This window comes from Protomyctophum bolini (assembly GCF_963924005.1).
Source record: "Protomyctophum bolini genome assembly, chromosome: 9".
Classification (NCBI taxonomy): domain Eukaryota; kingdom Metazoa; phylum Chordata; class Actinopteri; order Myctophiformes; family Myctophidae; genus Protomyctophum; species Protomyctophum bolini.
In genome coordinates this window covers 13,664,691-13,678,556 of record NC_137870.1, presented here as the reverse complement: position 1 = coordinate 13,678,556, position 13,866 = coordinate 13,664,691, and the positions used below count along the sequence as shown (strand labels likewise).

The 13,866-nt window shown below is 41.0% G+C and overlaps 1 protein-coding gene across 2 annotated transcripts in view; it reads right to left on the bottom strand.

The window, feature by feature from the left end:
- Positions 1-13,866, bottom strand: part of pik3cb (phosphatidylinositol-4,5-bisphosphate 3-kinase, catalytic subunit beta) — a 100,575-nt gene that overhangs the window by 19,317 nt on the left and 67,392 nt on the right. For both annotated transcript variants that reach the window (XM_080772553.1, XM_080772554.1), the window contains 4 exons: positions 12,058-12,147; positions 4,923-5,177; positions 3,933-4,029; positions 423-553 (listed from right to left, as the gene is read on the bottom strand). In XM_080772553.1, the coding sequence (XP_080628679.1) occupies positions 423-553; positions 3,933-4,029; positions 4,923-5,177; positions 12,058-12,147 (573 nt within the window). The remainder of the gene's footprint in view (positions 1-422; positions 554-3,932; positions 4,030-4,922; positions 5,178-12,057; positions 12,148-13,866) is intronic.

The window sequence follows — 13,866 nt, the reverse complement described above, 5'->3', positions numbered from 1 at the left end:
CACTAATGATCCCACGGACCCCCATTTGAAGAGATATGCCAGGGACCGCCATAAGATAAGATTTGTACGGCTCTAGCAGTGATTCTCAACCTGTTTACCAACCCAGCGTCCCCAGCGGGAATCGAACCAGGGAACTTCTAGCTGTGAGGAGACAGCACTACCAACTGCAACACTGTGCCCCTTCGTTTTTATTTGTTGACGATTTGAAAATCATTTTTCGTCATAGTTTTAGTAGCCAATCCAGGGCTTCTATTTTCGGTTTTAGGGTTGATTATCTTTTTACTAATTATTCAATAAATCACTGTCCTAAAATATTGATGTCCTCACGCAAGTACAGTAGGCCTATATAAATCCAAACGTGTATGTATGTGAGGGAGAGTGTGTGCGTGCGTGCGTGCGTGCGTGCGTGCGTGCACGCTGACCTTGTCGAAGGGAGGGAAGACGATGGGATGGGGTAGGTATTCAGGGAAGTGGATGTGCAGGGCAGTAGCGTTTTCAGTGTAGGGGTTGGTCTGGATGGTTCCTATTGGGTTCAGCATCTCTTCAAGTTCATCTGAGCAACACAACACACCAACAACACACAAACACACACAAACGTGCACGCATGCAGAAACACAAGACGATATTGAACTAGAAAACAGTTCCCTACGGAAACTGCGTGGGCTCGCCAAAAGACGCAATGTATATAATGTACAGTAGAAAATGTATTAAAGCTGAAGGAAAAGTAAAAAAAAAAGAATGTATAAAAAATTGTAAAAAGAATAAGCATAAATAATAAGTAAAAAAAAAAAGTTAAAGTTTTTTCTTAATAAGTTAAAAAAAAAAAAAGTTAAAGTTTTTTCTTAATAAGTAAAAAAAAAAAAATTAAGGTTTTTTTTTAATAAGTAAAAAAAAAAAGTTAAAGTTTTTTCTTAATAAGTTAAAAAAAAAAAAAAGTTAAAGTTTTTTCTTAGTAAGTAAAAAAAAAAAAAGTTAAAGTTTTTTGCTTTTTTTAAGTATTCATTTTTTTCAAAAAATTACTTTTTTTTCAAAAAATTACTTTTTTTTCAAAATAATACTTTTTTTTCAAAATAATATTTTTTTTCTAAATAATACTTTTTTTTCAAAAAAATACTTTTTTTTCAAAAAAATACTTTTTTTGGAAAAAATACTTTTTTTGGGAAAAATAATTTTTTTTGGAAAAAATACTTTTTTTGGAAAAAATACTTTTTTTGGAAAAAATACTTTTTTTCATTTTTTTGCGTGCGTGCGTGCGTGCGTGCGTGAGCTGTGTAAAGGCCAGCCAATAGGAAGACATGGTGTGTGTGTGTGCGTGTGTGCGTGCTCTTGCGAGAGCTGTGTAAAGGCCAGCCAATTGCACAAATAGCAGACCTACAAGCTCACAAGGTATCACAGAGCAACTCATTGAGATCTTGTAACTTTAATGTCAGCCCTGTAATTAAGCCCTTATATGTCTCAGCTGTGGAAGTAAAAGACTTCCAAGTTCTATGCCAGTACTATGACTGGGAGATTACAATGGTTCTGAAGGGGGGAAAACTATGCCCCGAACAAATTGCTCTATCGCAAAAAGTAAAAGTCGAATGCAAATATTTTTTTCGCTGTGAGTGGCCTGAGATATTGACGTACACCATGTGCGATTGTGGTGTTGGTACGATTGAAAATGTGGTTATAAGAGCGAGTTAAGAATTGTCTGCGCGATAATATCCTCGTAAGAATTATACAATGGAGGTCAATGAGCAGATTGACTGTTTTTGTGTCACTTAAAAGGCCGTAGTTCACATTCTGTATGTCTCTGTGCTTTGGTGGTCACATTGTGTGAAAGAGGACATGTGTGGCTACAAAATGACAAAAGAACATGCGTGTAAAATGAATACTTTGGCCGGGACGACAATTTGTTTGGTAAATTTTCAAGGAAAGAATTTCAGTCTCCACACTCTAGTCAAAGAAGGCCCGCACTCTAAAATGGCACTAATTACACGAAACGGCCTGCGATTGAACTGCGATTTCGGAAAAACCGTTTAACGTATTCGAATACGGTTTGAACCACGAAAAAGTCCAGAGTCGTGTGAGCGTTCTAAAGTTTAAATCACGTTTCTACGACAAAGTATGCCAGAGTAATGAGGCTGCAAAAGTGAGCTTGATTTAGAGATAAATCCCATACATTGTCAATGGGAGGGAAAAACTATGAATAAAGTTAAATATTTTAAAAAGTATAAACTTTTTCAAAACAACTTTTTCACCAATGAAAGTTCAAAGATAGATGAACATTATAAAGTTTGAATGAAGTTTCAAAGTGAAAATATGACGGAGTAATAAGAGCTCCAAAAAGTTAACTGTGAAAAATGGGACCTTTCTTCCATCGACTCTCATTATAAAGGATGTAAAAAAAAGTTAAAAAGTTAAAAAGTATAAAAAGTATAAAACTTTGTAAAAAGTTGTATGCAAGCACACATCACTGCAAAGAGCTGAACAGTTTGAAGTTTGAACTAAATTTCTAGCATAAAGTATGTGGAAGTAGTAGGGTGTCAAAAAAACGGCGGAATAAAGAATAAAGTATAAACATAGGCTGGCAATAACTAGTGTGTGCTCGCTGTAGCGAGCCCACAATAATGCATTTCTCTTGTGTGTTTGTGTGTGCACTACAATGCAATGAGGCCGACTCAAGATGTCCCCGCAACACATGCTTAGCCTTTTATTTATAATATAATAGAGCACTGAAATCTGACGTCAATATCGGTAGAGGGCGCAAATCCACGGGTTCATGTACTTTTTATTTGCATTGTAATCCCCATAGGGGGATTTTAGATCGCCTCATACAAGTACTGTGTTTGAAAAAGAAACACGTCACCCCGGCCGTTTCACTCATATGGATATGAAGAATCAACTGACTGAGAGAAAATGCTATTGTTACTGCTACTGAATTAGTTACATTTTCTCTAGAAACAGACTGTATCAGAGTGACTGACTGTGGTAAACGATACAAAGACACCTCCCTGACAATAACGCCGAGACAGCTTGTTTATTTTTGGACCACAACGCTTATATGAAACGATTTTAAGATGAGCCCATATTATTCTCCATAGAGAAATGACTTCCGTGAACCAGTGGGATCGAGGGGATGAGCGAGTTACGTCAGGACTTCGGTGCTCTATATTTGTTTTATAACTATGTTGGTTCCTTTACTTTTATGTAAAGTGACTTTGGGCTACTTAGCTATATAAATCTGAGCTATTATTATTATTATATTTTCACTATTTGTCACTGAATGACACTGTGGGACTAAGAAATTATAAAATGGGGCTTAAGTGGTTAATCAAACATTGGAAATTAATTAAAAAAAATCCAATGATAGAATAATGGCTCGGATCCCTATGCTAGTCTGTGACAGGAAAAGAAGATAATGGCTAGCGGCGTCCCTACTCCCTAGTAAGGCCGCACAATATGTCGTTATCGTATCATTATCGAGGTATGAACATGCACAATATCAGTTTCGCAAAAAGGCAACGGTATCGTGATATATCGTCAATATATCGTGTCGTTGATATACTGTATCGTGACTTGTTATTATGCATTTTTGAGGGGCGCTAGCCCCTCCTATATACAGGTTTAAATAATGTTTGTCTTTCCTAGACAAACATTAAAAACGCCATTGACAATGAACAGAGTTTAATGTTTGTTTTGTCTGTCACTGAGCAAATCGGCATATTATGTTATGATATCGCGATGATGTAAGATAAGGGTTGGTATAGCGCCCCTCACTTCACACGTGTGATTTTTTTATAATGTTTCTTTTTCAATGTTGCAACACTTAATATGACATTTTAACGGAAATATCGTATAGATATCGCAATATTTGGCCGAGATATGAAAGTTTGTCCATATCGTGCAGCCCTAGTCCCTAGTCTGTATGGTTGTATGTGTCTGTACTGTACCAGGGAAAGAGGACCAGCTGTGCAGGACAATGTCGCCAGTCTTCAGCTGTCCTTTGTAGTCGAATACCATGGTGTTGACCCAGGCTATAGGGTAGTGCTGCGAGCCAGACAGAGACAGAGAGAGAGAGACAGACAGAGAGACAGAGAGAGAGAGAGACACATGGATTAGCACACCGTTACCCAAACAGTGGGCTAGTGGGAAATGCAACCACAAAATAAGCCACAATTCACCGTGTTGGAGTACAATTTACAATTTAGGCATTTAGCAGACGCTCTTAATCCAGAGCGATTTACATTAAGCGAGAACAAAAAAGCATGGGAATACATCACATAAAAACATTTATCATGAAACATGCGTAAGCTAAGAAAGTAACAGTGGAATATCTATATAATGAAACTATACATATAAACTATACATATATACTACTATGCTATACATATGTACTATGACGTGCTATGACTACATACAATGCACTTATGCTGTCTACATAACATGCTATAAGTCTGTATCAAATGCTATCTAAGTCTACAGAAATGCTATCTAAGGGGGTGGGGTAAGTGCTATGGGCCATGATGGAGTCTGAAAAGGTGAGTGAGAGTTTTTAGTCACTGCAAGTGTATTATTATATATACTATAAATAATATAAAATATATTGTACTGAAAAGAACACAATCTTCTGCTTCCTAAAAAAAGAAATCAAACAAACTACTACAATATGCCTTGGAAAATGGTCAGAAGAAATGTCTAATGTGTAGTATTCTGTAAGTAAAAGTCAAAGGATTAAACATGCTGGACAAGCCAGTAGCATGGGGTCATTAGAATAGGTATAAACTGTATACCTATTCTAATGACACCATACTACTGGCTGATACTTTATAGTATAAAGTATCAAATTGGACAATATACTACACTGAAACTTGCGGATAGTGTGCGTATAATCACATGCATGAACGTGCGTGTGCTTATGAAGCTGCGTGCGGCTCTCTCACCACTTTCCCGGCCTTGCGGATGGTCTGGTACTTGTTGATGTGCATGTTCTTGGTGGACTTCTGCTTCTTCACCTTGTCCATGACCGCGTACACGGCGAAGCAGAGGCGCGTCATGCGCGGCAGGTCGCTCACGGCGATCTCGAACTCCAGCTCGCCGTCCGACCACGCGTGCTCCGAGCGCCCGCCACTCTCGCTGCTCACCGCCGGCTTGCACAGCAGCTCCGTGCCATGGAAGAGACCCGCCCGCACCTGGACCTGAGGACGGAGGAGAGAGAGAGACGCAAAACATCCAGCTTGAATCAGATCTGTGCCGACACACATCCAGATTGAATCAGATCTGTGCCGACACACATCCAGATTGAATCAGACCTGTGCCGACACACATCCAGATTGAATCAGATCTGTGCCGACACACATCCAGATTGAATCAGATCTGTGCCGACACACATCCAGATTGAATCAGATCTGTGCCGACACACATCCAGATTGAATCAGACCTGTGCCGACGCAAATCCAGATTGAAGTCCGATTTGTTTAAGTAAGTCTAAATACAAACAAGTCACATGGAATCCGATTTAGGTCAGGTTACTGCATTCAAACTGAGACAGATCTCTTATAATCAGATTTGAAACCACCTCTGAATGTGGGTCAAGTCACATTTGTAAAAATCTGACTTGTTTGTGTTTAAACTGGGCGGCAGTGGCTCGGGTAGAGTGGGTAGAGTCGCTGGATGGGAATCATGAGGTTCCCAGTTCGATCCCGGGCTCCCCCAGAGTTAGGCCCTCATTTATCAATCGAGTGTAAAATCTGCCACAGATTCGAGTGCAGGTTTCGTAGTACACCCACGTCGCCACGGCATTTATAAAGTGATCGCAAACAGCTGATCCTTCCTTAATTTCGTTCTCACGTTAATAAATGTGACGGCTGAAATCTATCTGGCACGCCCTATGAAATCAAGCCTCGCCCTCGTTTTTGCGACCTGAAAACGGCAATACGTTTACTGAAACCATGGCAACATGAAAAAATAGGTTTCTCCCGTGCCTTGCTGCGCCTCACTCTCTCATACACACGCACAGACGCACAGCACGCACACGCAACTTGCAAGCTGCCCAACTAACTGGTGTGTTGTTAAATAAATAAAAAACGAACACCTGCATGAATTAAATAAAGTTGTAGGTCTACCCTGTCTGTTTCTCCTCTCGCTTCCCTTATTGCTGCCCGCCTCACGGTCCTCACCCCCGCACGCCACGCACGCACGCACATATCGCAATTTGCAAGCAACTTTCACTGTGTGTTGTTAGTTGTATATTAAATTATTAAAGTATTTTTAATTTAATATACAACAAGATATATTAGTGAACGAAAACCTGAACCTGAACCATAATTAAATAACAAATAGGCACACACACGAACGGTGACACGCTGCTGTTTTGCAGGTGCTCCTCCTGTCCTGTCTGTCTGTCTCTCTCTATCACTGTGGTCCGTCCGTGACCAACTGCATGCACGTTCGACAGTCTAATTAGATTGCCTCGCAGTCGCTGCAGTGGCTGCAGGACTGTCAACTGTCAATTATATTAACTAGAATTTCGCCCGCCTTCGGCGGGCTCATCCCAGTGTCGTTGCAGCGCAATATGGGAAGAAGGAAATTGCAGGAGTTGACAGACTCCACTTCATGTTTCAGCTGTGTTTTTAAACTCAGTAGTGTGCCCTGCACACAGCGCACACTCGCAATTGCAGCTGGAGGGCGACGCGACACACACACACGCCCACACACACACACACACACACACACACACACACACACACACACACACACACACAGAGCGATGTGTGGATAAATCAGAGATTTGGGAAATGTGTTCTGAATGGGCCTGAATATATGTGTGTAGTGTCCTTTTGTGCACTTAAACCTCTCCAGCTGATCCAAAATGCCGCAGCTCGCTTGGTCTTCAACCAGCCAAAATTCTCACATGTCTCCCCCCTGCTCCGTTCCCTCCACTGGCTCCCGGTCGCTGCCCGCACAGAATACAAAACTCTGATGCTGGCATTCAAAGCAACCAAAGGTATGGCTCCCCCATATCTTGCAAGTATGATCGAACCCTACAAACCCTCCCGCTCACTCAGATCAGCCAACGCAGGGAAGCTGGAAGTACCCTCACTAAAAACGCCGGGACAACACTCCACACGTCCCAAACTCTTCTCCCTTCTGGCTCCAAAACTGTGGAATGCACTTCCCATTGCAGTCAGAACTGCAGCATCACTCCCAATCTTCCGCCGTAGTCTGAAAACCCACCTTTTCAGACTCCATCATGGCCCATAGCACTTACCCCACCCCCTTAGATAGCAATTCTGTAGACTTAGATAGCATTTGATACAGTCTTATAGCATGTTATGTAGACAGCATAAGTGCATTGTATGTGCTATTGTCATAGCACGTCATAGTACATATGTATAGCATAGTAGTATAGATGTATAGCTTATATGTATAGTTTCATTATAGATATTCCACTGTTACTTTCTTAGCTTACGCATGTTTCATGATAAATGTTTTTATGTGATGTATACCCATGCTTTTTTGTTCTTGCTTAATGTAAGTCGCTCTGGATTAAGAGCGTCTGCTAAATGCCTAAATTGTAAATTGTAAATTGTAGGCTGCAACAATGATTTCATAAAGTGTAGTTTAGTTTTGAACAGGCAACTAATGTAGTGATAGATTAATTGAATGGGCCTGAATAGATAGATAGATAGATTTCTTTATTTTTGTGTCATGCACCAAAGGCGCCCAGCCCACATGGGCTAATTGGGCTTACAGGACACACCATATCATTGCATTGAATATTGCATTGTGTACAATAAACAGATATGTTTTGTTGATATTCCCTTTTTTGTTTTTACACAAACAAAACATTCTGCCTTATTTCCCACGCCCTGCATAAAAAGTCTGCCAAAGCGCACACTCGCAATTGCAGCTGGAGGGCGACGCGACACACACACACACACACACACACACACACACACACACACACACACACACAGAGAGCGATGTGTGGATAAATGACTGAGATTTGGGAAATGCGCACGCAAGCACAGAATGCACGGCGTGACAGGATTATATAGGTCACCCGTTTTGGTGTGACACACACGGCTTCCACATTTAGCTTCATACTGGTTGAAAGTGTCCTTCCAAAAATATTTTTTTTGCTCGAAATTCTTATTCACAATGACATTGAGTTGTGGTGTTGTTTTTAGGGTAATTGTTGCATAAGCGCTATTTCGCACTGGAGTCCCGTGAGGCGGGCCATCTCACTCCCCTCCCCTGTGTCTGAAGCAGCTAGCATGGAAGCTATATGGAACCTTTCCCTCCGAGTGCACACAACCATGCCGTTGTCCACGCGTCCATCCGATAGCTTTTAATGTAAATGTCCCATCCACTGAGCAAAAGCGATATAAGCGCCTTATTCATTAATTCGATTCATTTGGGTGTGGGGCTGTGCAGTGCTGTGGGCTTTAAATTGTGACGGAGGCGAGCTGCTGCTGCTGTTCGACTTCGAGTCGCTGTCTATGGAGCAGTATAGAGTAGGCGTGGCGCAGCATTAGAAGGGCGCAGCAAATACGACATTGAGGGGTAGAAACCATCCCGGTCGCGTGGTTGATCTAACGCGTGTGTCACTGTGAAGGACTGGCCCCATTAAGTGAACGTAGTTGGCGTAGTAGACGCCAACATGACGATTCTGACGTAGGCTGTAGAGGTTGAGCAAGAATAGCGTGTTTGAGAAAAGTAATATTTAAACAGTAAATAAGACATTTTTGGCGAATGCAATGTAGTCTATATGTTTTCTGGGAGTGTGGCGAATTTATTTAGCATATAGAGATGTCTGGTAAAAGTGTGGTTTGGTCGGAGAAAGCTGTTGGATAAACGGCCATGTGCTTATGTACCCCTGTCTATTAGGGTAGCAGGATGGGCCTGAATAGATAGATAGATAGATTTCTTTATTTTTGTGTCATGCACCAAAGGCGCCCAGCCCACATGGGCTTACAGGACACACCATATCATTGCATTCAATATTGCATTGTGTACAATAAACAGATATGTTTTGTTGATATTCCCTTTTTTTTTTACACAAACAAAAGATTCTGCCTTATTTCCCAGGCCCTGCATAAAAAGTCTAAACTCAGTAGTGTGCCCTGCACATGTAGTAACGGATGGGTTATAAATTATGATAATACTGTACTGCACTCCTTAGTATTGCACTGTACTGTAATGTTGTCCTCTGTACTGTACTTTACTGTACGTCTTTACTGTACTGTACTGTACTGTTGTTAGTGTTGTTATTGTTGTTTTTCTTATAATGATTATTATTATTATTGTTATTATTATTACATGCATTATTGTTCTGATGTGAGCTTGTTTGTAAATGAGTGAGTTTACAAAGAAGTTTATTGTTATTATTATTATTATTATGATTATTATTATTAGTATTGTTATTGTGATTATTACATGGATTATTGTTGTGATGTGAGCTTGTGGCTGACTGACTATCTAGAAAATGAAAACATGGCACTTCATTTAAAATAGGTTACAGACCCCTGTTATATGCGCTTGTTTTGGGATTATTTTTATAGACCTATTTACTTGTTTCTATGAGACATGGCAACAGCAGCGAAAGGCATCCACGTCTTTCTCTTGTGAAATGCTGAGATTAGAAACGACCATAATTATTTCATTTCTCAACCTTAAAAAATAAATAAAGACATCTCCATAATCCTTGGGAAGTGTGTGTAGCAAAAGTAGTCGGCATTGTCATGGTTGAAAGTATTCATGCAACACTGACGCTGTAAGCTGTGTGATGCTAACGCGCTAACACCGTTAGCATGGTCTGTGTTGGTGAAAGGGAAAAGGATAGATATGAAACTACTGGCCAAAATAAATGTCATAAAAAACACAACACCTAAAATCGGAATGTGATGGTGACCTATTGAGCACAAACAGACAATCATGATTTGCTTGCTGGACCTATAATTAATTTATGTGCATTACATTTCCACCTCGCACATATAAATCAAGCCACAGTGCAGTCAGAGAGTAGTTCACAGGTCACACACAGGAGCAGTGAAAGGGGGAGGGGACTTGGTATGGCAGTGTAGAGTAGGCACGACATTGAGAGGTAGAAACCATCCCGGTCGCGTGGTTGATGTAACGCGTGTGTCACTGTGAAGGACTGGCCCCATTAAGTGAACGTAGTTGGCGTAGTAGACGCCAACATGACGATTCTGACGTAGGCTGTTGAGGTTGAGCAAGAATAGCGTGTTTCAGAAAAGTAATATTTAAACAGTAAATAAGACATTTTTGGCGAATGCAATGTAGTCTATGTCTTTTGTGGGAGTGTGCAGGTTTTATTTTGCATAGAGAGATAGAGAGATGTGTGGTGGAAGTGTGGCTTGGTCGGAGATAGAGCACGAATGAACGGCCAGGTGCTCATGCACCCCTGTCTATTAGGGTAGCAGGATGTGCAGCCAAAATATATGGTAGCCTACTGGTGGTGGTGGGCTGACTGGCTGGGTTAGCCTATACCTATCGCCGATGCGGTTCCCATGCACTTGCGCTGGGCTGGCACGGCACATTTGACATTCCAGTGACACGTCAGGTTTATTAAACGAGGAGGAGATTGCATATACCGTAACTCCAGAAAGACAAGTGCTGTTGGCCTGCTGTAGATTACAGTATATAGGCTACCCATGCATGTTGGGACTCTCCGCAGCTGCATTGCACTATAGGCTACTTTCCAACGTCATGGAAATATTCCAGCACAGACAGCCCAAATCCGCATGTATGCCGCATGGACATACATGCAGCATGAGAGAGGCTATCATGTCGTCAAGGCAGTCATAATCAACGTTTATGTAGTGATTTCTGATTTGATCATTGATGAACGAATCATAAACATATGGATGAAGGCTTGCCGCTTGCATGTGTGCTGGTATGTGTTGGCGACGCACGCCGCGCGTTCCCGTCCTCCCGAGCCCCGAAAATGATCTCGCTTTTATCTGAACTGTCAAAACTGTCAAAACCTGTCTAAGCACTTATTTAAATGGTGAATGATTAAGTCCCTTACGCCTATAGCCTGCTAGTACTTACTACAAATAGGCAGCTGTATGCTTGTCATTGTCACTTGGAAATAAAGGCGTGCAGTCCATTTATGCCTTTTTTTAATAAAATAAGCTAACACAATCATAAGCCGCATCACCGCATGCGCTCCAAAAAGTTGCTTGCATAACAAGGCCAGTAAATCACTGTTTGATTAAGCACAAACTAATACATTGTAAACATGTTATATTGTTTTTAATTGCGCGATTTTAATTACTTGTAAAGTTGGAAATCTCTCTTTTGTTTTTTACATACACATACCGTTTTATATTAACATTTTAGGAGTGAAAACATATGTTTTGATGCCTGTGACAGTGTCAGCAGTTCAGACAAGGCTGCTCCGCTTGTGTAAGACAGAAAAAAAATGCGTACGCCAAGTGAGGAGCAACCGTGGATTTTCAACGTTGTCACGTTCAATTTCAAGCGTTGGCGGAAATGGTAAATGTCAAAAATGTCGGCAATTTCGGCGTGCACCCATATTTTGGCGTACGCACGGTTGATAAATGAGGGCCTTAGTGTCAAAGTGTCCTTGAGCAAGACTCCCAATTGCTCCTGATGTGCAGGTTGGTGCCTTGCATGGTTTCTTCCTCCATCGGTCTATGAATGGGTGAATGTAATGTACATGTAAAGCCCTTTGTGTAAAAGCGCTATATAAATGCACCATTTACCATTCATAGTAGGGTGGAACCAACACCGACTTCCTATTTATTGGTTGACCATGCTACCCCATCTCCCTCATTTGCATATTTGAAAAAATAAAATTTGTAATACAATAAATGATTGTCTTCGTGTAAGTAACTGGAGAAGTTTCATGGTGATAATCTAATATAGGTATACATATATAGGCCCACTCAATTAATAACCGGTTGGTTCCGATAATTGGGAACCAACCGGTGGAAAAGGGGTCTCAGTGAGAGGAAGTATGTGATGCTATCTTTGCATATCTTTCTATCTACATGTACAACACATGCCACAAAAAGTTTAATTTACCTTGGCAGTCTCCTCTGCGTTCACCTTGCTGCCTTTTAGTAGGACTATCTTATACGGGCTGGACACGTCCCAAACACTCGTCTGGACTTGCTGGAGGAGGGAGGCAGGGATATAGAGGCAGAAGACATCATTTAGCAAGAATAACACATCAATGCACCTCACATCTACCCCATTCCCTGCAAGCACACACACACACACACACACACACACACACACACACACACACGCACGCACGCGGGTCAGGCAGGTCATTGTGATGTCGAGCAGAGATTTGCTAGGGTCAGCAGTCGACAGGACAAACATCATCATATGACTGGCCCACGGCTAGAGCCCACGATCATGACTAACTAGCACACTTCCTGCTATTGGCTAACTGTCTCTCTGTGTGTGTGTGTGTGTGTGTATATACAGTATGTGTGTGCGCAGGCCTCTCAGGCAGAAACATTGTATCTTCATTTATATTAGTAATCTTTTCATGTTTTTTCGTGAATACTCTATTTTATACTTCGTCGTATGCCAGTGTCGTGTTGAAAGTCTATCTGTGGGTTTACTAAATATTTAACAAAGGAATGTATTGACAAGAGCTTGTGACTAAATAATAACTATATTGGGTCTATCAGAACAGGGGTTCTCCCCCCCCCCCCCCATTTCCTGAAAAGTAACAGTTTTGTACATAAATGGTTTGTGTCCGACAGCGACGATGTGTTTATAACACATGCAATTCAGTCGACTGAGAGCGAGTGCATTTTCCACGGAGTCACCGCCATTTGCCGGCAACACCTGTGGCAGTGTTTGTCGGCGGCATCAGTCCGACACCCTACCACAGACCCTAACCTCACAGGGAAGACACAGGTGACAACACATGTCTCGGCAGTTGCAGCCTTGGGATGCGGAACGGACTGACAACGCGGCAAGAAATAGTCCCTCTCCCCCACAATAAGAAGGAGCGAGTGCATTTTCAGACACGAGGGGGGGGGGGGGCAGGTAGGGGGAAGGTAGCAAATAGTTACACCTAATAATTAGACCTTTCAAACGTTCCTTCACAGAGATATTGAGATTCCACATTTACAGAATAATTATACTGTATAACATATTTTAATTCAGTTTATATACCTTTTTTTTCATCAAATATCAATGATTTATTTTTCTTTAAAAAACTAAAAAGAGATCCAGAATATATCTACATCGATAAAACTGTATTTCTTATATAGATAGAAACTTGAACCATACTTAATAATACTAGGTGTTTATATGCATAAAGTAGGTAGGTAGCAAATAGTTACACCTAATAATTGTGTGCAAGAAGCAAGTATGCACTCGACAGAGTGCAGTTCTAGTTGTACATAGATTTGATTTAAATAGATGTTTTTTATTGGTTAGTTCGATTAGGTGTTGCACCCTTAAACTTAATTAACAATCCCATGCCCACTGTATCCATCCATCCCGTTTAAATTAATTGTGTGGTTTAAAACTGTGGTGATTTGTGGAGCAAAACGTGTTAATATCATAAGCCTTTGTTTGCCTACAGAGCTTATTTTCTGATTATCCAAAATCCATTGCAAACATTCCATTGGAAATCTGTGATTGGAACACCTAGTGGGGGGGATAACTGCCTGGTTGCCAAACTCTTACAAAGATTCTGTATTATCTTTTTCTTGGCAATTTTTTGTGCCTCTATAAATAAATAGAGGCACAAAATAAATCTATTTACATTTACCAGTTTCAATCGTTACATGCCTATGCAAATGTCATGTGAATGGGTTATTGCAACAGTACATACGTTTTTGTAAATTCAGCAAAACGAAACAA